The sequence below is a fragment of the Streptopelia decaocto genome, assembly GCF_964273445.1.
Source record: "Streptopelia decaocto genome assembly, chromosome: 11".
NCBI classification, from domain to species: Eukaryota; Metazoa; Chordata; class Aves; order Columbiformes; family Columbidae; genus Streptopelia; species Streptopelia decaocto.
In genome coordinates, this window is record NC_138666.1 from 9,005,361 (window position 1) to 9,029,636 (window position 24,276).

The 24,276-nt window shown below is 36.3% G+C and overlaps 1 protein-coding gene across 4 annotated transcripts in view; it reads right to left on the reverse strand.

Moving 5' to 3' along the window:
- The window catches only part of CDH13 (cadherin 13), a gene marked incomplete at its 3' end in the record, with an annotated part of 467,396 nt that overhangs the window by 194,292 nt on the left and 248,828 nt on the right, over positions 1 to 24,276 (reverse strand). For all 4 annotated transcript variants that reach the window (XM_082062395.1, XM_082062394.1, XM_082062396.1 and 1 more), the window contains one exon: positions 1,591 to 1,735. In XM_082062395.1, coding sequence (XP_081918521.1) covers positions 1,591 to 1,735 — 145 coding nt within the window. The remainder of the gene's footprint in view (positions 1 to 1,590; positions 1,736 to 24,276) is intronic.

Consider the following 24,276-nt stretch of genomic DNA (forward strand, 5'->3'; position numbering starts at 1 on the left):
TATATTCTCAGTTAATTCCGAAACTTTTGTTACAACATAGGGGGAATGGAAAGCCCAAGGAAGTTTCTTTCGAATTCTGAAAAAGTGATCAATATCCAAAATAAAGAATGTACTACAGACCTGTGACAGAAAAGAGTTAGTGTTCTACTTGCTGCCATACTCCCAAATGACACACATTGCATTTGAATGAAAAGATCATCAATTGGTTCATTATATACGTGTCACAAGTAAGGTAAATGAACATTTACCTGAACATTCTTTTTAATCTGATGAAGGAGCAGCTCATAATGCATTTCACACCTACAGCTATTCAAACAATGGCAACTATATGTGAAAATGCAGTACTAAAAAGATTACATGATTCCTAAAAGCTACATAAATAATAAAATAAGGACAAAGAATAACTTCTAGTCCTATCAACATGTAATACGAGTGAAAAGTAATGTCTGTCCTTGTTCAGAGTAAACAAAGTGTGCCAACACATTAAGCTTCAATGAATATTAGATTTTCATAAAAATATAATATACTTGATTCCAGCTTTCACTTCAAAATATTTCAGTATGCCTGTACAGCCAAAACCTTATGTCTGTCCTCACAGCTTCAAGTGTATAAGGAGGATAAGGCTTTGTAGTCAATGATGCATAAAGACATACAAATATATAACCCACAACTCTGATCTCAAATCACTGTCACTCCATTGATTTTAATGGCAGCTTCTACTGTTTCAGATTTGTTTCACCAAGATCCAGATTAACTCCGTAACATAATCTGATCACACAATTACCACTTAAAAATGCAGCAGAGACACCTCTCAAGTGGAAAGCAACAGCTGTTTAATAACTCACAAAAAAACTCCATAACAACTGAGGACAATAGTTCAAAAAAACTAATTCAGCCTTTCTCTGCAGGATGAGTTTAGTTACGGTGGTTGTTTGTACCAAAATTGAAATTTGGAATAATATCTTACGTTTACAGAATTTCATCATCAGATAAAATCAACAGTGAATTTAATCAGAACATTTTCATTATTAACTTTAATTCTCAAAGTGTGTTCTTATTTTGTTGAAACTGACGTATCTGCATTTACACAAGTAACACTGCTTAGTATTTCAACCGGTCCTACAGTATTAGCCTACTCATTATGTGCTTTCCATTTATTCTTATTATTTACCTAGTCTCATGCTATATAAACAAATTAAAATGACCCCTCCAGCAGCTGCCCTTACAGAAAAAAAGGTGGAATTCCCACTCTGAAAAGAAATGGTGCACGTTATTTGGCCTGAATCCTAATCATGTCCTGGGGGTTGTCTTTGTTGATTCCAGATATGAATAAAAAAGTTTAAAACTAAATTGAAGCTTTCATTCCAAATTATGTTATTTTTTTTCCTTTTTTTCTTTTTTTTTTTTTGACTGCAGACAGTCAAATCATTGCCTGCTATCCTAAAGGGCTGCTCCCACTTCTTTTTTGGGGGAAGGATTCAGTGAGCCACAAAATCAGCAAGAAGAGCTACAAAATATGGTAATAATGTTTTTATCAATACAGAGTTTTTTCAGATATTGTTTATAGAAACATGATTGGCATGGACTTACCTGTAGGGGATCCCTCCATGACATGACCAATATAGGGTCCTTCTTTAAACATTGGCCTGTTATCATTCTGATCAATGACAGAAATATCCAGGCGGACCGGACCATCAATGGTTTTCCCACTAATATCTATGACCTCAACTTCCAGCTGTATGAACAAAAAGAGAGAAGTGAATTCATTAGTTCACAGTGAGCAAAGAGTAAGAAAAACCAGCTGAGATTGGTGCTGCTGGAATCAGACCCCGCCAAGGATCCCATTGCAGCCCATTCTTTTGGACTAGGCTCAGAGCGGATTTTAAATCCAAGCAAAAGAGAAAGACGGATGTACAATCAAATCAAGATACCCCTTGGCAGCTTGAAAATGCCATCTACCCTGAAGAATGAAACAACTTGAGTGTAAGGAAAAAGACCTCCTGTAAATTTGATCCTAAGCATGTAAAGATTTGGTTAGAATTTGTTTCTTTATATTTTTCAAGCACATCTAGAGTGGACACATAGAGAACTATAGAGATAATTGATATATCGCCTAATGCTTGGTTAAAGGCCTTTTTTTATTAAAAAAAAAAAAATAAAAAGCAAGAATGCATTAGACATTAAATACATTTTCTCAATGATGATGGCATGAAGTCTTACATAAGGTAATTTTGACAGTTTTCCAGCTTTTCTAAGGATGCATGGAAGGACGGAACAACATATGTAGTCTTAGGTAAGCAGGTATATAGACACATACACACTCACATCACAATGCATGAAAACAACTGTTCAACACAAAGCCAACATATGCAGCTGAATATTTGTTTGGACTTCCTTTACTTCCGAAAACTGGAAAGAAAGATCATACCATACATCTCAACTCCCCGATCAGTCATTACAGCAAACCATGCCAAAACTTCTTAGATAAAGGGTCTATTTAGATTGCAACTGCATGATGTAACTGCAGTTTTGTCTCCTCACCAAGATGTCAGTAAAACACAGCAATAAACTTACCAGAGACACAGGTATCATTTTCACCTACTGTACCCATCCCTGGCCTCAACTCTTTAACGGAGTTAAGACAGTCAGAAAATAAGCCTGAGCACAGACATTAGTATCATCCTCTTCCAGTCTTTCCCTGAGAAAGTGGTAGCAAAAGGGGCTGGAAGTCTTTTAGCATTTTGTTTATTTTGTTAATTTATTCTTCATTGCCACGTCTTATAGCTGTAAGTTATTTATAAGCTAGTGATAAATCCTACCGGGGAAGAATTAGGTCAGAATTCTAATTCCTTATTAAAATGGATGGCTTATGATCACATCTCTCTGTATTTATTATGCTTATAAATACGTTCTGCTTTTACAGTTCAGTGTGCTGGGTGTGAGTAGGAGTATTTGTTATGAGTAAACTATCTACTCACATACACTATTTGTAAATAGTGCCACAGTCCATTTTAACATCTCACTATCTACCTCACTTCTCTAGCACTTACTCTTGCAAGCCTTCCCCAAGCCTTATTTTTTACTAGATATATGGCTTAACAGCTTAAAAGCAAACAAATATTCTGATGTGAAGACAACTGATTCATGTGGCCTCAGCACAGTGGAATCTTTATGGGGGCACACGCCCCTTCAACTTCCAGGGCTTGTTTAACTCTGTTTTCTAAAGTCAATGTAGTAATTTTAGGATCGCATATGAGATAATGGGGACTAGTGACGAAAATGCAGTCTATTACTGAGCTACATTAAAGCTAGATACAGTTTTAGATACAGTTGGAAACTGCTGACAAAAAGATTTATCTTTGTAAATGTTGACTCATCAAAACGATGTTAATTGCTTTGGGAAATGGAAGAATAGCAATATTTCTCTGTGAAATTCCAGCAAATTCATTTTCAAATTCAAGATAATTTGCTCTTAATCTATCTCTCAATATTAAGTAACTATACTGCTCACTGGAAAGAACAAAGGCTTTGCTAAATTTAAAAAACTTCAGCTGCTTTATCAGAATTGTAAGTCACCTAAAGCAAATGCTGATCTAACACTAGGGTTTTCTTTTTTTTTTTCCCAAGAGTTACACAGATTAAGGAAAAGAGATTCTCTTTAATAATTGAAATAGATTTATTTTATCATTGCAAAGTCCACTGTGACTGAGACCAACTGGACAAAAAAATTGGCATGACAGGTCCTTAGGAACAGTCACACAATCTCTGCTTCATTTTATTAAGATAACAAAAAACTTAATTTTATTAGTTTTTGTACAAAACTTTCCAGGCTTGTCCTAAGCATTATGGGTTAACTCACCAGCTCCTTTTAAATCCACTATAATGTTTTCAAAATAAAAGCCTGTAGCACTGAAATGATAACCACCTATTTTTACACTAGTTTGTGAAAGACGCTGCCTTATAGCTCATCTTGCCCAACCAAAAGATCCCAGAAAAAAAGCATAAAGCCTCACTGCCTGCAAACCAAAAAACCAACAAGACAAAGAAACAACAAAACAGCAACAAAAGTATATGGTTACTTAAAAACCCCCAACATATGCAAGAGAAAGAAGTACTCAAGTAAAAGACCATATTGCAACAACAAAAAAATTTACTTTGAAAAGGCTGTAAATAAAACCAGGTGGGAAATTAGGTTGTGCCTAATTATCACAAGAGGGAGAGGTCCGCCTCTCAATAAAAAAGGGCAGGAAAGCCCATCTTTTTTTAATGTAAAACTTGACTGATATATGAAAGATGCTGCATTCATTCTTCTGATGGCAAGAGATTGTAATTGAACATTGAGAAAGTAGCTATGTTCCTACCTGATTATAACATCATAACTCTGAGGAAAAGTGGTGAGTGGAGACAGATCTGGGCAAACTGACAAAAATCTGCAGAGCTCTGTAGCTATTTATTAATGGACAAACTGATAAGATTGACTATGCTTTCAGTGTTCCAACTTAAAAGTTATGGAATTGTGTACATAATGATGAAGTTATATTCATGATAATCTAACCAATCATATTTTCAGGAACACTTGAGGCTAAATCCCAATTTCATTTTTGACAAAAGAATATGTGCAAACTACAAAGGATAATCAAGGGTTTATGAAAACTGTTTCACCTCACACACAAGCCTCCATGATAGGATGCAAAGCACATTTTGAATATTGCTTCTAATCATAGCTGAGAAACACTGAAAAACACTAAAAATTAAGCCCACCAATGAAACAGGGAAAAGAAACATAAAACTAAAAATTGCAGGCAGTCATAGATTTTAGCCTGTTTCTCTAGGCAAACTCTTACTCAAAACTCTCCCTTCTCAAAAGTGACTTCTTGGCTTTCCATCTCATTCCTCTCACCATATCTGAAGTGAGGATCTTTCTCGTTACCTCAAATTTATGGATTTACCATAAGTTTAGTAAGCTTATGCAAAGCTGCACAAACCCATTTTAAGCATTCTGAGAGAGGCTGACACGCCAGAGGCTGTGCTGCCATCCAGAGACCTGGACAGGCTGGAGAGTTGGGCAGGGAAAAATTTAATGAAATATAACAAGGGCAGGTGTAGAGTCTTGCATTTGGGCAGGAACAACCCCAGGTTCCAGTATAAATCGGGGAATGACCTAGTAAAGTGCAGCACAGGGGAAAGGGACCTGGGGGTCCTGGTGGACAGCAGGATGACCATGAGCCAGCACTGGGCCCTTGTGGCCAGGAAGGCCAATGGCATCCTGGGGTGTATTAGAAGGGGGGTGGTTAGTAGGTCCAGAGAGGTTCTCCTCTCCCTCTACTCCGCCCTGGTGAGACCACACCTGGAATATTGTGTCCAGTTCTGATCCCTCAGTTCCAGAAGGACAGGGAACTGCTGGAGAGAGTCCAGTGCAGAGCAACAAAGATGCTGAAGGGAGTGGAGCATCTCCCGTGTGAGGAAAGGCTGAGGGAGCTGGGGCTCTTGAGCTTGGAGAAGAGGAGACTGAGGGGTGACCTCATTAATGTTTACAAATATATAAAGGGTAAGTGTCAGGAGGATGGAGCCAGGCTCTTCTTGGTGACAACCAATGATAAAACAAGGGGCAATGGGTTCACACTGGAACACAAGAGGTTCCACTTAAATTTGAGAAGAAACTTCTTCTCAGTGAGGGTGACAGACACTGGACCAGGCTGCCCAGGGAGGTTGTAGGATCTCCTCTCTGCAGACATTCAAACCCGCCTGGACACCTTCCTGTGTAACCTCACCCGGGCGTTCCTGCTCTGGCAGGGGAATTGGACTGGATGAGCTTTCCAGGTCCCTTCCAATCCCAGACATTCTGTGATTCTGTGATTTTATGTAGCCTTGATTCCTCCTTTCCGCTCTGCAGTCAGCAATAACATTTACAGAAAAAGATAAGTCTTATTCTTACCCTTACTTAAAATAATTTCAAAGGTTTCTCCTCACAGAACGGTTGTTTCCATTTATTTATTTATTTATTGCTTTTGGTGTAACAATTCTGAATAAGCACCTTCCCTCTCTGTGTATAAATGTCTCTTTGCATCGAGGCAGCCAACGGCCCCCACAAAATTCCGTCATAAATTTAAAGTTTTTCATACGTAAACCTGAAATCTTTAAGTACTTAATTATCTTTAGTCGTTAACTGCCTTCTAATTTTAATTTCCAATTTGCAGCTGATAAGAATGTTTCTCATAGAATTCTTCCCGTTGTTTTAACAGGTGTTTTTTCTACGTGTTCCTCATACCCAGGTAACAAAAAATATAAAATCAGTCATTTTTGTGTATGAAACCAGCACCTTTCCAGAGGCAGGAGGTCGCTGTGGTCAGAAGCACACAGTGTGTTTGGTGTCTGTACCCAGGTGCTGCAGGGAATCTCTCAGTTATTTTGAGATATCTCTAGGTACAGACCATTGCTGGCTTTATTTACTCATTGCTTGGTTAGAATTACTATTGAGAATGTCTGTTAGGTTTATTTATCATCAATTCTTAAGTGTGGATTCACGGTAAAGAAAGGCAACGGACTTAGGGGTCTTTCATGTAGACAATTTCCTGGTAAGAAAAAAAAATATTGGCTATCTTCAGGTCATAAAGAGTAGTCAAGAAATTCTCTTTATAGTGAGAGATTTTAGTAGAAATTTGATGCAATTACCTAAAACAACTCGGAGCAGACAATAATTCAGACACTGAGAAATTAATTACAATTAAATTTTCCTGCTATTAAGAATATGAATAAAATATTAGCTAATTTTTTTATAGCAGAAGAGATGGAGGTAAAGGATATAAACCCAAATACACTGCTTCTAATAGGTATGGAAAACCTTATCTCAAACTACTTGAGGACAGGGTATCGATTACCTCAGCAAGGTTGTACAGATGATGGCAAAAACCAGCACCATTACCTGCAAAGGGAGAATTTGGCTTCCCATTCAGAGTTAGTGCCTGGGTGAGGAGGGATTAATGGGCCATTCTTGTACTCCTATGAGCATCTTACAGATGGTTTATCTTGTTGATGCATCCACTTAAAATATTAGATTCTGATTTATTAAAAAAATATAAAATTTGTTACTCTAATTTTATTGGTTTCTTATCTAGTAATAGTTACATAACGATTTATGAACCTGATATTTTGCAATATCTTCCCAAGTGACATATAAGCAGCTCCAGTCTGAAAGGGCTGTTGCAGTATGAAGACACTGAACATCTCCTTTCAGTTAATGTTCAGTATATGGACTTTTGAAAGCCTAAAGCGCTACCTTAGTGACTACAGACATCATTTTATTCTTCTGCACATTTCATACTCATGAAGACTAGAGGAGAAACAGCAGTGTCTTGGTTTTTAAGAAGGTGGCTGCCATAATTAGACATTTTATCCCTAACATGTCTTGTTGGAAAAACACTGCTGGAAGAAAACGTATAGCGTTAGTTTCCTGAATGCAAACTTTTTTTTACCCTAAGATGTAAAACATTTCACGTACTATACAACTGCCACAGGTCTTCTGATTCCTTCTTCTAACAGGGATCTGAAAAGCCTTTAGATATGCAAAGATTGTTTTGAATTCCTTTGTAATCATCATCTTATCACAGGGAAGTCCTAACTTAGGCATTCCTAAACTATATCCTATTTCTTTTCTTGGACATTTGCAAAATATAATATTATTTTTTAATCAGCCTTCAAATGCTAGTTGTCTCATGCTTTCCTTTCATTCCAGAGGAAATAAATCATTTGAAATGTGATGTAATTCATAGAAAAGCACAACATGGTGACCCAGTCTTGCTATGGGCTTATGTAAAAGAAGGCAATTTTGTAGGCAATACTTCTAGTTAAAATAACCAAAATGTAGTTGCTTAAAATAACCAGAAAGTTTCATACCATTACTACAGTACAAATGTATAAATGCAAAACACTGAAGTTCCTATCACAGAAAATATAGATTTCATTTCACAACTTTCATCTATATAAAGCCTTTAAAGAATTTTAGGGCTCTAGATCTCACTAAGAAAACTAATTTAAACAGCAACTGAACCTTCTGCAAATGCTTATTTTTTTTCTTCACAAACCATGATAAGCTGGGTAATATATAGACTATAACTATAGTCTAAAAACTGAGAAAAGCAATATTTTTTGAATAAAAAGTTGGAAAATATTCCAAAACAATTGTTCAAATAATTTCATCCTTTTTACCATTTTTTTAACCTCAGTTAACAAAAGAAGATTAAAGGTCAAAGCCAACATAGAAAAAAGCATTTTCTTTCAGCCAAGTGTAGGATTCTTTCTGCATATACAATGTATGACTTAAATACTGCTCCCTTTAATGCCTTATCCAAATTAAGCATTAGGTTTTACGATATCAGATTATTTCTATGGTAGTATTCTTATCCAATTCTACTTAGCAAATCTGAACCACTGAAATCCAAATTAAGAAGGGAAAGCTAAATTAAAAAATAAGACTCATGTGAGTAGGACATTCCCCAAGCTATAATACCTTTAGTAGTGTTATCCTATATAGTGCCATGTACTCTGCAATGCCATGAAACTGTAACTGTTCTGCACCTGAATCAGGTGAAAGACAGAACAGCTTTAGCAAAGGTCTCACTAAAACAAAGGTTTGCACTGACCTGTCTTACAATGCTAGAATTACCCTGCAGTTATTTCACAGTTCCTACTTTCTTTGCACAACTACCTCTTAACTGTGTGCATTAATTAAACAAAAATTTCAAAATTCACAAGACTCCCAACTCCCAAAAGAACGACAAAAGGTGAATTCATCGCTAGGTAGGAGTCACTTCATCTTCTTTGATCACACCAGATGCAAGGCTTGGTAGACACATTAATAGAAGTTTTGTGAAAAGGAATTTAATATTATAAACAATCAAAGATTTTTTTTTTCTCATTAGTTTTAAAGGTAATGGTCTTACTATTTTTAACCATTAATCACATAACTAGACTGAAAGGTAAGTGTCAACATCATAATATTTTGGCTTGTGAAATGTAACATAGTAAGTTCTTCCAAGCAAGTACCAAGGAATAAACATTTAACTGGTACTCTTTATATGATTTAACTTTTTCAAATTTCCCAGAATTTAAGCCTAATTAAGATGCCTCCCCACCAACAAACAGACACCACCAAACACACAAAAAACAAAAACAAACAATCAAAACACCAAACAATCAAACAAAACCCCCAGTGACAATATGAATGTGCATTTGCTTACTCTACTAGACTTGGAAGAAAGGGGGATTTAATTTTTGCACCCACACTGGTACAGAACTCCTTATTGAGGAAATAACAGCAAAACAAACTGGAGTGACTGGTCTGATGCTTGATAACAAAAGCATAGATCAACAGAAGAGCAAGATAAAACGTGCTTAATGAAATTAAATGTGTTGTAATTTACGTTTGAAGCTAAATGCCATTGGACAGCAAAAATGAGTTTTTTGGGGAAACAGGAGGGGGTTGAGGAGTGGAAAGAGAAGCTGCAGCTGCCCTTTAGCTTTCCTAGTTGCCTCCCTACACCCCCTGACAACAGCCTTGAAGAGTCAAGAAAGTTGCCTTAATTAAATAACTTCCTGTATATTTTCTACATTAATTTTTGTGCAGTAAGTCTTTCTATTGTGAATATATTACTGTTCACCTTTCCCTTGAAGTGGGAAGTGCAAGAACATCATCTTTTCCAGTTTACATTCAGTAAAGACCAACTTCCAAAAGCACCTTGCACCTGCACCTCCTGTTGTCTTGAGGTAACATCAGAAATTGTCCATTTCTCTGAAAAACTGCGGACTGGGAATCCAGAAAAGCCGCTGCCATCTTGGGGGAAGGATCTACCTCAGTGTCAGTAAGAAAACAAATCCTGACTGATTAAACTAGTGTTTAACTTGTAGTTCTCCAGGTTCTTTATCCTGCACTGGCAGTACTACAGTCTGTCTTCTAGCACCAGGATCCCTCTTGATTTGCAGTTCACTTTACAGAATATGAAAAGATGCCATCAGTGAAATATGCTCATTGCTGCAAAATGAAGTTAAAATGCTATACATTTAATATTGTTTTATTTTAATGTATTAAATTCCTCCGTAGCACTAAACTAAGCAATTACGAATTCACTATCTAATTGAACATATATACAGTAAAGCTATTAGTGTCACAGTAAATGTATTTTCTTACACAGCCGTGTGTCTCTGAATCACAATACTGATAAAAAGGCACTGTTTTCTCATAGGACTTAAGTCCTGAAAAACGCATCTCTGCTGTGAGTGTAAAATGGTCCCTCTCTTGTGAACAAAATCACAGAGCAGGAAAACACAAAGACAATATAGAAAGAATGACGCCATAAATCTCAGAGAAAAGAATAACATATATGCTCACAGGAAGCTTATACCAAAATGAACTCTGCCTTTTCTGCAGGATAACACTAAACCTAATTTCAAAAACTATTCTGAGATTTTTTGGATCACTAAAAAATAAACTAAATAATTTGGGATTTTATAGAAGTTTTCCTGTGTGTCAACAGAAAAAACAAATGCACAAAATGGATAACCAGCTCATATTTTTTTACCACTTGCTCCTGAGGAAAATTTTTAAACATTAAAAGCAAAGTTGGTCATCAAGAAGTAAATGGTATTTTCAGTTATCTGTGTCAGTTTGGAGCAGAGAAGATTTACTCTTACCATTTTATGATTTCATATTTTTTATATCAAAGTATTTGTACAAAGTAATTCTTTGCACACGCCAGATTCTTTCTGATATTCAAAGAATATTTTGTTTTATATATAAGACCAAACCCAAGTAACTAGCAATTTTTCAAAGCTTCAGTCCATCTTATACCCTAGATCTGCCCCTCATAAAACCCAGTCCCTCTGATAAATGTCACTGACTGGGACACTACACTCCGAACCATTAAGGTTGCACAGGAGAAAACTGGGTTTTTCCAAAAGGCTCAAAATCCCCATCCCCCTTTTAGAGGTGGACATAAAGGCAGTATGAGGTACTCAATCTGATCGCAACCATCTTGATTAATTGTGATAGGACTGACAGAACTGATTGATGCTATACAGCAGAGTGTTTCAAAAGAAAACCAATTACATAAGATAGGCAAAAGATGGGAGAAGAAACAGAGATGAAATATCTTCACCAAAGCCGTACACCAGACAAAATTTAAATCAAGCTTGAGTCTAGGTTGCTAGATCTCCGAATACAAGACTGATGGCTAAATTCTATCTCTTGCTGAGCAAGTCTTGTAAAATGAGATTTACAAAGGTTATTAAGCTACTGACATGCGTGCAGTGTGATTTTTCAAAGTGGCCTACAAGACTGGGCAATATATCTTATTAAAATCCAAACACCTTTGAAAGAGTGTTGAAAATCTGATTGTTGTCTCAGTGTCTCATTTTTCCCCCAATAAACAGTATTTTACAGTTGTACAGGGGCAAAACCACAATTGAAAAGAGTTTTCTTCATTCTCACAACAAAATGCTACAGATTTCTAAAGGTCTCTCATATAGCTAAAAAAAAAAATAAATAATATTTCTGAAGCATTCTTCCTGTTAAATATTATCTATGAGTTTTGAAATTACAATGTGCTCTCCAAAAATAACCTCAGTGAACAAATGAGAAGTAAAGGACATCCCTCAAATCTGTGGAGCAATACAGCTCTTCAAATGAAGCCATGTGTACTTCACACAGACCAAAAGTATTATGGGTGATCATATAAATACTAATTAAAATCTTCCCATATCACAAGAGAACACATGTTGAGACCCTCAAAAAGAGAGGAGGGGGATGGGGGAGAGAGAAGATATCAGGATTCACCAAAGCAATCAAGCCTAATCACCACAAAAAAAAAAATTAAATTAAAGAAAATCAAAAAGAGAGGAAGTAGAACTGAAATAAAGGATTAAGACATAAGCTGTGCCAGAATTTTCAGGCTCTATGCTGCACCACACAAAAAAAATAGACACTTACATAAGAAAAAATGAAAAATGGCTTTGCACTTTTAAATAGCTTCTAGCAGTATTCAAGCACTGCTCACTGTTCGTACTGCTTGAAAATAACTCCAAACGGCATGTAGGACGTGGCCAGAGTTTAACAAATTTCATCTAGCAGCAGGACTCAAGAAGCACCAGGGTCAGACAGAGCCCATAACTAATCAGACCTACAACAAAATCCAAGATCTAAAATGCTCCAGTGACAAGAAAACTGACTTATTTAAGCATAAGAAATAAAGGTCACTGTAAATGTCAGGTATATATCTCACACACTTTTTTTTTTCTTTGTTATGATTGCTTAACATATCTGTTCCTACAAATGAGTAGGAAAAGGTCTTAGAAGTCAAGGACCACTCAAGCTTATACCAGTCTAGTAGAGATGTAACCAACCAGGTTTCTCTATTTTAAAGCAACAAAACAAGGGTTTACAAGAGCACTTGTGTAGAGGACTTGACGAGCTGGACCAGAGGGCACCCAGCTCACTGCTGTTGTGCTACCCAATGTCTGGCTCTGTCAGCATCCCTGGGGTGACATCACCTCCTCTTTATAGGGTCAGTTTTGGAGTGACAATCTGCAGCCAGGAATCCTTCAAAGCCCTGTCCAAGAAAGGAGTAAGAGTGCTTGGGATCTAAGTGTCAATGAAGAGAAAAATTTAGTAATTTGGAAGCAATGTTTTCCTAATGGACCTCCTCTTTCTGAGAAATTTACTTGTTCTGTAAATAAATTGCTCTCCTCTTCAAAATTTGAAACAATCTCAGCATATTTTATATACTGCATTTTGCCACACCCTTGTAAGATGCCATTAAATTTCACCCTATTAAAGATTAGTCTGTAGGAGTCTGATAAAGAGAACTAGATGAGATTTATTTGCATCTGCTTTATAGGATTTAGATGAGTGTTCTGCAAATCATAAGGGCTCTGTGTTATGAAACCCATTCAAGCTACAGAGCTGCAAAACCCCTATCGCCAAGAGTCTTTGCTGTGAAGCATTTTGTTATGGTACAAAACATCTGTCATTCCTTTTTTCCGGGACTTATGCTGTGATGATAAACTGTTAAGTGTCCTGTTCCTGTACCAATATACTCACTTACACATTTATTTATTTTTATTCAGCTTCTGAGTCTGATTCCAACTTCTTTCATAACCTCTGGCAGCCTCTCATGTACTACATGCACCTGCATTACCAAATGTACCTGCCTGTTCGACCACTGAGCTGAACCACCTTCCACAGAGCACACCTGTCCTTCCTCAAAACATTCCTCTCTAGTAAACATTTTACACTCTGTTGACTCAGTTTGCTAAGCCAAAGATAACATATTTCAATGCTGATGATAAAAGGTTTGGGTGCTGGAAATGCCATCCATATGATTCGCTACCTACTGTATGTTTGGTTATGTATGTCAGTAGAGTTTATCAATCTTCCTCAAAATCGTCGTAAGAGGTTGTAAACTGTTAGATTATGAAGGCTGAATTTGACATCTGATTGGCTAAATATATCACAGGAGTACTCACAGTTCACACTTTGCTTTCATTTCCCTCCTGTATTCTTCACCTGGCCTCAGCATTTACAATGATATACAAGCACTGAAGGTAACAAAGCACTTGTTTATCTCTCCCTGTTATTCTGAACTAAATGAGTTTTTGCTGATTTTGTCTACAGTCGGCTTTACTGTATTTCACATTATACCTGGTTGTTCCTTCCAAGAGGATGTCTGTAGCAGACACTTTTACAATTCAGACAGCTCATCTTCCTGATAACAACAACTACATGGATTAAAACATCCCAGATCACAAACGTTTAGCAGCTTCTCTGTTTCAGTCTTACAGTGTAGTTGGTTTCCACATATTATTTTAGTGGAAAAAACAGTTTGTAGGCATGTATATAATGGAAAGATATGCCGAGGACAGACTAATATGAAATATGGTGTTGTTTCAAATTACCTGTTCCTTCTCTAATCTTTGTAACTCTTAACATGTTGGACCATCTCTCTACATCAATTGCCAAAAAAGAAAGATTTTGTCAGTGAGCCTCAAATTAGCCAAATTAACACAGTAGTGGTCTCCTCTGAGTAGCCAAAGAGCTCTAAAGTGACTCCCAAAGGATGAAGGGGGGTCTGCTAATGTAGCGCCACATCAAGAGACAGAATTTATTTCATGTTCCTCTCTTTTTATTAGTTATATTTAGCCCAGGAAGTTTCTGAAATGCTTCACTAGTCTTTAGCACTGATGACAGCATTTCCAGTTAAAACTATTAATCCTAAGGTATAATTGGCAGTTCTAGAGTGTCTCACTGGATTTATTTTTTTCTGAGATCTCAATCAACTCTAAATTACCAAGCTGAGCATGTTAGTAAAGGCATCTCCTCAGTAAACCACAGGCTCCATCACCGCTTTCCCTTAATTCTGAACTCTCACTTGATGTTTTACAACATAAACCAGCAGCAATTCCTGTACCATGTTTTCATAACGTCAGATCTCAAACAAATTCTACAGACTTCTGACTTAATGATTTTTCACAATCTTTCAGGACTTCATCAATTTCCCGAATTCCAAGACTCACAATGTAAGTGTCATCTTTTGTCCTTTTTTACCCTTTCAAATCATTTGATTATCTACAAATCTTAAAAGAAATTATTTTGACTCCAAAAATACAACTTAAGCATTTTTTGCAAGGAAAATTATTATGTTGCAGATCTCTAGTTTTTCATCACTTGATGCAACTGGGAAAAGATGCATAGGAAAAAAAAAACCCACCGCAACCACAACTGTATATTATACATTTGGCAACCAAGAAAGAATTGGAAAGTCAAAATTATTGCAGTAAAAATAAAGTCTGGATATTTTCAATCACAAAATTCATTAAAATGCCCTTTGTACCAAAAACTGCTAATGAAAAAGGCCTTTTTGAATTACAATTAGTAAGACTCTTTAGTAAGTTCCTGTCTAAAAAGAAAAAAACAAGATTGCACCTCGTATTCATTCTTCACCAAATTCTGGTGTAATCTGTGACTAGGTCTAGTCCTTTCTCCACTTTACTGTTTCAGTCTCTTCCTAGTTTTTAAGCTGATACACACAGCGCACATAGCGATCAGACAGTAAACTGTTCAATAAAATAACCATTAGTTGAAAAGTGCATAAAAGTTCTTCTTCACTCAGTTCTGCTACAGCACCCAAAAGCATTGTTGTTCTACTTGGCAAGGTCACTTTTCATCAATATATTGCCAGTTCAAACATAAGATAATTTCTTTTATTTGGAGTAACCTATTTATAAATCCATCACTATTAAGTAACTTGCCAGCTCAATGCAAAACACATACAGAAACTCAGTCCAATCAATACCAAGAGTGGGATTTTTGAGCTCAGATCAGTAGCAATCCATCAACCAGATAGAGCCTATCAAAAAGAGTAAAACTACTGTTTGTAACTGAGGTGTCTTGCAGAACTTTTGTTACTATGACACCAAGTAAATTCTATGGCATCGGAATAACAAAAAGGATCCAACAATTTATAGCAACCACGTTTGTAAGTAGTCCAGTATCTTAAAAATATAGAAGTAACAAACAATAGATCACCATAATATGATCACTTTCCATATAAAAATTGTTCAGTGAACATAGATACTGAAGACATAAATGATAAAAAATGTGTGAACTGATATCATAAAACTCCTTCATAAGAAAAACAGAATCAGCTCAAAACGAAACAAACCTTGAAATTATTAGGTCTACTTATGAAAGCAGAAAGATCTCAAAATATTTTCTCAAATGTGAAGTAGGCCAAGAATAATTATTTTAGTTGATTGTTTCACTTTATGTCAAAGAAGTAAATGAGAATGAAAGGAAACATACTAAAATCTCTAGTAGGTTGTTAATGTCTCTGTATGCTAAATGTTTTATAAATATGGTGGTGTCTCACCTTCTTTCAAAACCAGGGCTGCAGGAGGACACAACAGTTCAATAGATGGCACTCTGTGCTCTTCTACAAATAGCTTCTACAACCCATTAAATGGAGACAGCCAAGAGAGATAGGAGTGGACTGAGTTCAGTCACCTGCCCTAATGTAATTCTAGTAAAGACACCACTTAAGAAGAATTCTCTTTATCAGAACATAAATGAGCTTCATACTAAGCAATTTAAAGATAGTGGAAGTTTTAACCACAGAAAACATGCCTGACAGAAATGCATTTTAAGTAATCTGACCTTCATCTTTCTCACTAAAAGGTCAAAAAATAAGCATGTCTGTGATTGCTTCTTCAGCAAGGAACCAAAGTTGTACAACAGCAACATTTTCCTGCAGAAAAAAAAAGGACATTCAGAGAAGGATGCATTGCCTATTTAGTAGAATGTTGGGGAAAATCTTATAAAAATGCATACTACTAAACACAATATTCATAGCTCATCAAATCCTGACATGTTCTGGAATAAACTAGTACCAAATGACACTTGGTCAGCCTGCAGGTGTGGAAATAAGGAATTTTGATGTCCTTCCCTCAGACAGAAACCTGGTATCAGTGTTTGGTTTTGTCAAGTCACACAGCATACGTGGCTGTTTTCTTTCTTGTCATAATGAAACCTTTATTTTTGTAAGTAAGTTAACATCTAACAATCAAAAGGCCAACTAAAAATTGTATCACAATCAATGAATTAAAAAAATAGGGCAATTTGTGATTTACTAAGGTGATGACTGATACGATAGACTAAGAAATATTTCTCTATTTGTCATACAACATTCACATCACCTGTTCTGTGCTTCTAAGATAATTTCGCTTTTCTTTTAACAAAACAGGTTTCTGTACATACCTGTTCCCTCAAGTAAATTTTACTACAAATCTGTCTATAATTATCAGTGACATTTCTTAGACTTATTTCTTGTTCCTTCCACCAACAACCACAAAAGCTCATTTACCTTATGCAGAATGTAATTAGTAGGTATCCTATTTATTTGACAGCTTTCTCATTTTCTCAATTCTACGTAATTTGACAGGGACCATTACAGATCCGTAACTAGTCTTTCAGAATGACTTTCACAAGGTTAGTTCACTTATTAATTGACCCTTGGCAATGGTAATTTAAGAAGCATATTAATCTCATCTGTCAGTTCTAACACATACTAGATGTATAAAATAATTTATCTTTTGCAAGGAGCCTTGCGACAGAAATGAAGTGTCTAAATTTTTAATTAATATGCATTTTCTTTCAACAAATGAGATTGGAGTGAAGGAGACTTCTTTTCAGCTGTTTTCTTTATTCTGCTTTAAAGCTCCTGCCTTTTGTTATTACGAAGATAAACACTATTTCACCAGTCAATAAAGCCTATGATCTAAATAATCATCTACAAAGGACATTCCGGTATTCTCAACATAGATCCCTGAAACTCAAAAATGTGTGAACAAAGCATTCAGCACTACAACAGCAGTGTTTCTTATTATTACATATACAGATTAAAGGATTCTGAACTTCAAGGAGATTTAATTCACTAAGAAGGCTAAACAAAAGATTACTGCTTAGAAATTGAAAAACTTTAACCAGCATCAGACACTCGAAGTTTTATCTTTTTAAATCTGGTTTTCTAATGCATCACAGGTTGGGCAGAGCCTGCAGTTTATGTCTCAGATAGAGGTATATAAAGTACTAGTAAGGGCCATGTGTAACTTCTCCTTTATTTCATTCATTAACTTAATAATGGGACCAGTTAACAGCAAGGGGAAGAGAGAGAACTGTGTAAAGAACCAGTTGTGCCCTTAGTGTGTGATCACCTGCACTTCACACACAGGGGTGAAACACAGCTTCCCGCAAAAAGGCTCCAAGGCGATAAGCATTTACTGATGGATGTGCACAGTTCTCATTAACGTTACCACAGGTTTGAGGTGCAACAGAAATCCTACGGTCTGTACTTAAAAGCAGAGAAGTTAAGAAAGTGCAAGTTAAAAGCTGAGGTCCTTCTTCACCCCCCTCCTTCTGCTTCTCCTTCTTTTGTGTCCAAAGAACCAAAGTGACCTTCTGAGAGGTACCCTTCCAAAGAGCAGACTCTGTAAACCTGGTGAGGCTGTACTAAGAAAGCAGGTCAGGACAAGATTTCTGCATCACCCTACAACCTCTTACAGCTGTTTTTTACTTCATGCTGACAGCAGACTTTTACTATTAACATACAGCAGCAATACAAAATCCTACCAGCTCTACAGCCCTTTACTAACTTTACTACATAGACACCTTGCAAAATTAACCATGCAGAACAGACCGCCGTGCAATGACCACAGTCAGTGGGTCCACAACACATTCACAGAGAACCTTTAGGTAAAAGGAAAGTCTGGAGACTGCCATGGGTGAGTAACTACCCTGGGTGACCACACTTGGTCTCTGGATGAGGCTGAGGGAACAGATGCTGTGGGAAACCATCTCACAGCACTTGTGCTTCCTACCGTGGAAAGCTACTGTGGCTTAGGAATGAGAAGTAAATGCAGAGGACACTATACTAATTTCTCATATCACTCCACGTGTGGCTTATTCCCCACTAATGACAACTAGCTGTTATTTCCATTAATCAAGCTCCGAAGTAGCGTAACATATAAGACCAAACTGTCACCAACCATACTGAGAATTGCCATCCTGGTTAAACTCCCACAAGTTCCACATGTATTCAAATCAGGACAACAATTTGTTAAGAAGTAACTGTTCAGGAAACAAAACCAATATCTTATATAAATGAATTATAGATTATATAAGCAATGATCCCCTGTTCATTGAAGCTTATCCCACCGGAATATTCAAGCTACTAATTGTTTTGATGACTAAAAAATAGAGGCAGGTAGAGCAAAAAGGTAGCTTTATCTTTACAGAATTTTATAAGAATACTCATTTCCTCACAGTCATCATGCCAGATTTTGTTGACACATATTTCAGATACTTAAAAAAAAAATGATAACTATCTTATTTATTTGCTATATCGTCACAATGTCTCTCCTGCTGTTATAGTCTACTGCATAAACAGGTACTCCAGCAATTTAAAAAAGAAAAAATTACCCAATTGACAGACTATAGTGTCTCCCTCAGAATCATTAGTGTCAATCATGTGAGTACAAGTTTTAAGTGCTGTTGAAATACCTGCTACTTAAACAATTTATCATCATACGGAACCACTTCAAGCTTAATACAGCCCATGAACATACCCACTATTAGCAACTCAGCTACTACGACGTCATCTTTATTTTTAACAATACAGTAAGAGCTTACTTTTAAAAAGCCTACTTCTTCACTCACAATTAATAAAAGTAACTCAGTTTCTTAGCTTTTAACCATCTAACTTTTGAAAAGCTATGATTTTTTATGAAGATCACAGATGTTAGCGTACACAAGGAATGATCCTTCAAGAAAGGATCTGGACCCTGTATGCAGACGTTATAAGTCAGAGAAATCACACCAGACTGTGAAATTGGTAATAAAATTACCTTGTCTTACTGCTTGTGAGTCCTAGAATTCAATGACATCGTGCACTGATTTTTGCCAGCCGAACATTTGCATTTCATTTGAGGATCTGAATCTGAAATGATTCTGAAGACTTGCGAGCATCAAAGAACTCTGTTCACAGACAAGCTTTCCCTTCGGTTGCAGTGTGTGCTCCTAGGACGTAATACAGCAGCAAAGATCAGAGATGATCTGGACCATGTATTACACTTTGCCACCATCATTACAAGATGGGCAAACTACTTTGTAATCAGCAACACTTCTGGTGCTGAAAGAGTTACTGATAGCTGGAGGATCCCGACTGTTATTTAGTGTTTTCAACAGCAAGTGGAGAAACTAACTGAACTGTCAAACCAAATAAAGCTTTACTTTTTAACTTCTCAGTCCCTAACTTCCATCCAGTACCTTCACCCAAGCTACTCTAGATCAATGTCTGTAACAAAGAAATGAAAAATGGACAAGTGGAAGGAAAAGAGGACTCTCGGACTTTCAGTGAAATCGCTTTCATACATTGCAAGGTTTCTATGAGTAATTTAAAAAAAAAATGTATTTTGCTGTTTGTTCATTTTTATACTCTGTTGTAGCCTATTTTCTGATGATCACTTGTCTTGTATATTTGACAGGAAACCCATATGCCCAGACAACTTTCTTCAGTTCTTATTGGGGAGAACAACAAAATTATTCACACACACATAAAAAGAAAGTAAACAGCAATACATTAAGCTATTAATTTCTGGTTTGGATTAAGTATGAACCTTTTAATACCAGAGGCAAAGTCTCTCTCTTGAAAACAGGCTGCTTCTGAAACTCAAGAGGAGATGAATGTCCTATTTAACACCTTAAAAAAACACTGATTTACTGCATGGGTGGTCATCATCTTAGCAGTTCTTGCGTGATTGTATATATATACAGTTTTGTGTATATATGTACACAGTTTTGTGTATACAAAGTGTGTATACACAGTTTTGTGTATATATATATACACCATCTTGCAGACCTAAGGGGAATGTATTGCATTTTATGGAACCTTTCAACAACATGAAAGGAATTCATGTTTGCAAACTAGTATGTATCTTTCATAAGAGTCCAAATAATTATTCACAGTGGCATCATACATGCTGTTAGTATCCAAGCAACAGAAGAACAGAGATGAGGATGGGCCAACAGGAGATTCATGCAGCCAGGAGCCAGTTCTGAGGACCTGACACCCACACTCCACACACACCTCTTGCAGTTCTCCCCCCGATAATGAGCTCAAGTAGGAAAGGTGTGCTCCCAAGCATTACTTTCAGTTTGCTTTCCTTCAGAAGGAGTTGAGATCATGATCTCCAAGCCTACTGCAACAACCTGAAGCAAAAAGAAGTAAGAGGAGACAACTGGTGGGTTCATTTCAAAAGCTCCCTCACAATCTAAATTAAAAACTAACACAGAGGCACCCTCAGATCAACCTTATGGTCTCCTCTACTTGGCCACTGTGAAACCTCTGTGCTTCAAAGTCTCATGCAACTTGTCACCAAATGTACTTTCATACTCAGATTCAGTTTTGGACGATGCTTATTACTAACCTCTCTTACTCATGTTAAAATACAAGCTTGTGGTATCAAACGTTTGCATCCTGTCTAAACAGCAGGTATGCAGGGAACCTCATACATAAAGCTGTTTGTCCTTCATGGATATGAAACTCCAATCAAAAATAGGCCGTTATGTAGAGAGGGCTTAGTTTATGCCTCCCTATATGAGCCAGAAGAATCTGAATATTGAGCCTTGCCTGCAGTACCAGTTAGAATTCAAGTTTTTACTGTTCATTTTGTTTTCCTGTTTTTTCAAATTGTCCAGGAGAAAAAATAGTAATTGAACACTGTTTCATATATCATGTGCATTCTGAATAGCTATTAGATGATGCCCCCCCCCCCAAAAAAAAAAAAAAGAGAGAGAAAGGAAAAGCAGGTAACACAACCGTGTAAATCGCTGATGAGAATGGAATCTTCAAGAAGATGTAAAAGTCAGCATGGAATATACGCAGACTAAATGGAATTCTCAATTATGCTGTTTGAGAATGAAGTGGGTATAAATTTGATATGTCTGCAGTTGCAATCCTGTAGGTTGCTTGGTAATGCACATTGACAAATAAATCTAAAAATCAGTGAAATCTCTTCCACGGGTTGCAAGATAAAGCTGTTTCAAGATAGCTATGTAATAGTTTAAGAGCAGTTTTCTCTTTTATTAGAAGATGGGAATGCTATGCATATATGTAGAGATTAAACATGGACAGGGGTAATCAGGGAGAAGGGACATATTCGTAAAAACCCAACCATGACTTTCTAATGAGCCAAGCCAATTTTGTAAACTAAGCTTTAAAATGTAAATTGCCCTCATTCATTCAGTAAACTGTTAGCACAGAATTTTAAAATGTGAAAGACCACATATCTAAAGACTGCTAACTAAAATCTATGTTCTCTATTTTCACATTATTTCACCTTATTTCTGTTTATTAGTTCTATTATGGTAACAGTGGAAATAAATCAGGATCCTTACTGGGATGAGCAGCATATAAACTAAACTATGTGCTTAGAGACAGGCCCTGCTCTGATATGCTCAAAATCTAAATTTAAAGATACCCTTGTGACTGCAAGGAAAACATTCACAGTGCTATTGTTTCGAATTACAATACAATCTCTGTGCCTAATTTTTAAGTAATCTCAGAAACAACCTACATTGTACTGCCTGGCCACTGTGCAGTGATCTAAGCTGAGAAGACTGGATGTTGAAGTCTTAATACTATCAACTATGTCTTTTATAAAACCCAGTGATTGTTTTTTCTAGATCTTCATGGATCCTTAGTTAGGTATTTCATCATCCATGCAGGAAGCTCTAAAGGTAAGTTAGCCAAAAATGAACCATCCACATAATAAGAGAGACACTCTTACAGGTAATAAATTATTAAAAGAGCTGAAGAGAACTTGGAAGTAGCATCACTCTACCATGGCTCCAGAAAGTCAAAGCTTGCATATAAAATCTAATGATTACTTCACCTAGAAAAAAATTCTGTGACACTAGCTGTAAATCCACCCATGGCTAGACATCAGGACAACAAAACAGTCATCAAAGGTGCAGGATAGCAGCACAAGAGCAAGTCGTTAAACACAGGTACATTTAGGATGGACCTACAGAGAAATTTCCAGTCAGAGCAATGAGAGTCTGGATTAGTTTTTCAATAGGATTCTGAGTGTACAAAAATCAGACTAAAGATAGACCTGGATTAGTTTAAGGAAATCATTATGACGACACAGATCATCATATATGAGACCCCTTTCAGTTCCTTTTCTAAGACACGATCACTCTGGTGATGTCCCCGCTCTTTCCGTACTTTGCCTTCCCTTTAGCAGAGAGGTGTTAAAAGATGAGGAAACGCAAAACTCAATCTTCTTCCTTTTCATTAATAAAAATGTGATGTTTTTATTGATGTTACACATGAAGAATGAACCCACACGCTGTTTTTCAACACATTCTGGCCAATGTGGCAAATGACTATGACTCTGCAGTCTTTGCTCTAGACACCACTGCTCTTTTTTCCGCCTTCAATCTTTATTAATTTCTGCTCTATTATTGTGAACTGAAAGATTTTGCAAATGCAGAGAAATTGTTAAAACTTATAATGGTACCTAAAATGTAAATATCATAATTCTTTTGAAAATTAAGGAAAGCTAACACCTAAGGCAACAAATTGACAATTGTAATCACTGAAAGCAGTAATGAATCTGGCTTGGACTGCAGTAAAGCCAGGATTTCACCTCGTGTATGCAATCTGAAAATACTGTTTGCCATATTTTGTCTGTGCCATATGGAATGTAAATATAAAAACTTCAGTCCCACTCCAGAGCAATCAGCCTTAACTGCAGCCACACCTAACATCTTTGCACTAACAGATGGTAAGCCTCTTAATATTTCATGGCACTGCCCCTCATAATTACAGGTTTTGCACAAATAAACAAAACACACATTACACAGCACTTTTCATCTTGCAATAAAATACATCAGTGCGAACATTCAATACAACTTTAGTGGGTAGAACAGAAGAGCAGAAAATAAGGATTTATTTGTTTGTTTGTTTTAAAAGAATATACAACAGAAGTTTACTGCCTGCATAAATTCTGTGACTTTTCAATAAGGAAAGTCTTGGCGAATATGCTTTTAGCATTATAAATATATCACTGAATGATAATTACCACTGTAATAACTATAACGTCTAATGCACTACTTGTTAACACTTCCTAGTTGACCCCTTTGAGTTTTTAGTGCTCTCACTTCACTAGGGTTATTTAATTACAAATGGATTCTGTTATCTAGTATTAATACCATATCAAGTATTATTATCCGATTAGTGAAGAGCAATTATTTACAAAAATATATTAGATAGTATTTACAATTAAAAAGATAAATGTTTAAGGCATATATGTATGTTCGGCAAACTAAGCTTAAGTAAATCTGAAGGTCTATCCAAATAGTTGGACATAACTGGACGGGAAAATAGTAAAACTGTTACTGATTCTGATAAATTCTCTCATTCAGCTGTCTTGAAAGAAATTAAACAATTTTCCAATCAAAATCTGGTTTTCTGTACTTTGACTTGAGCTGAGGAAAATAAACTCAAGATGAAGAACCACATTCATCTCTCTTAGCATTAATTATCTGTGGGTTCATATCTCTCAGCTATGAATTACTTGTTCAGAATATAGTCCAAAGACCACAAAAAAAGGTAAGGGAAATCTCCCTTTTCCTTTTGTATTATTTTGCTACACTATTTGCTAATCTAA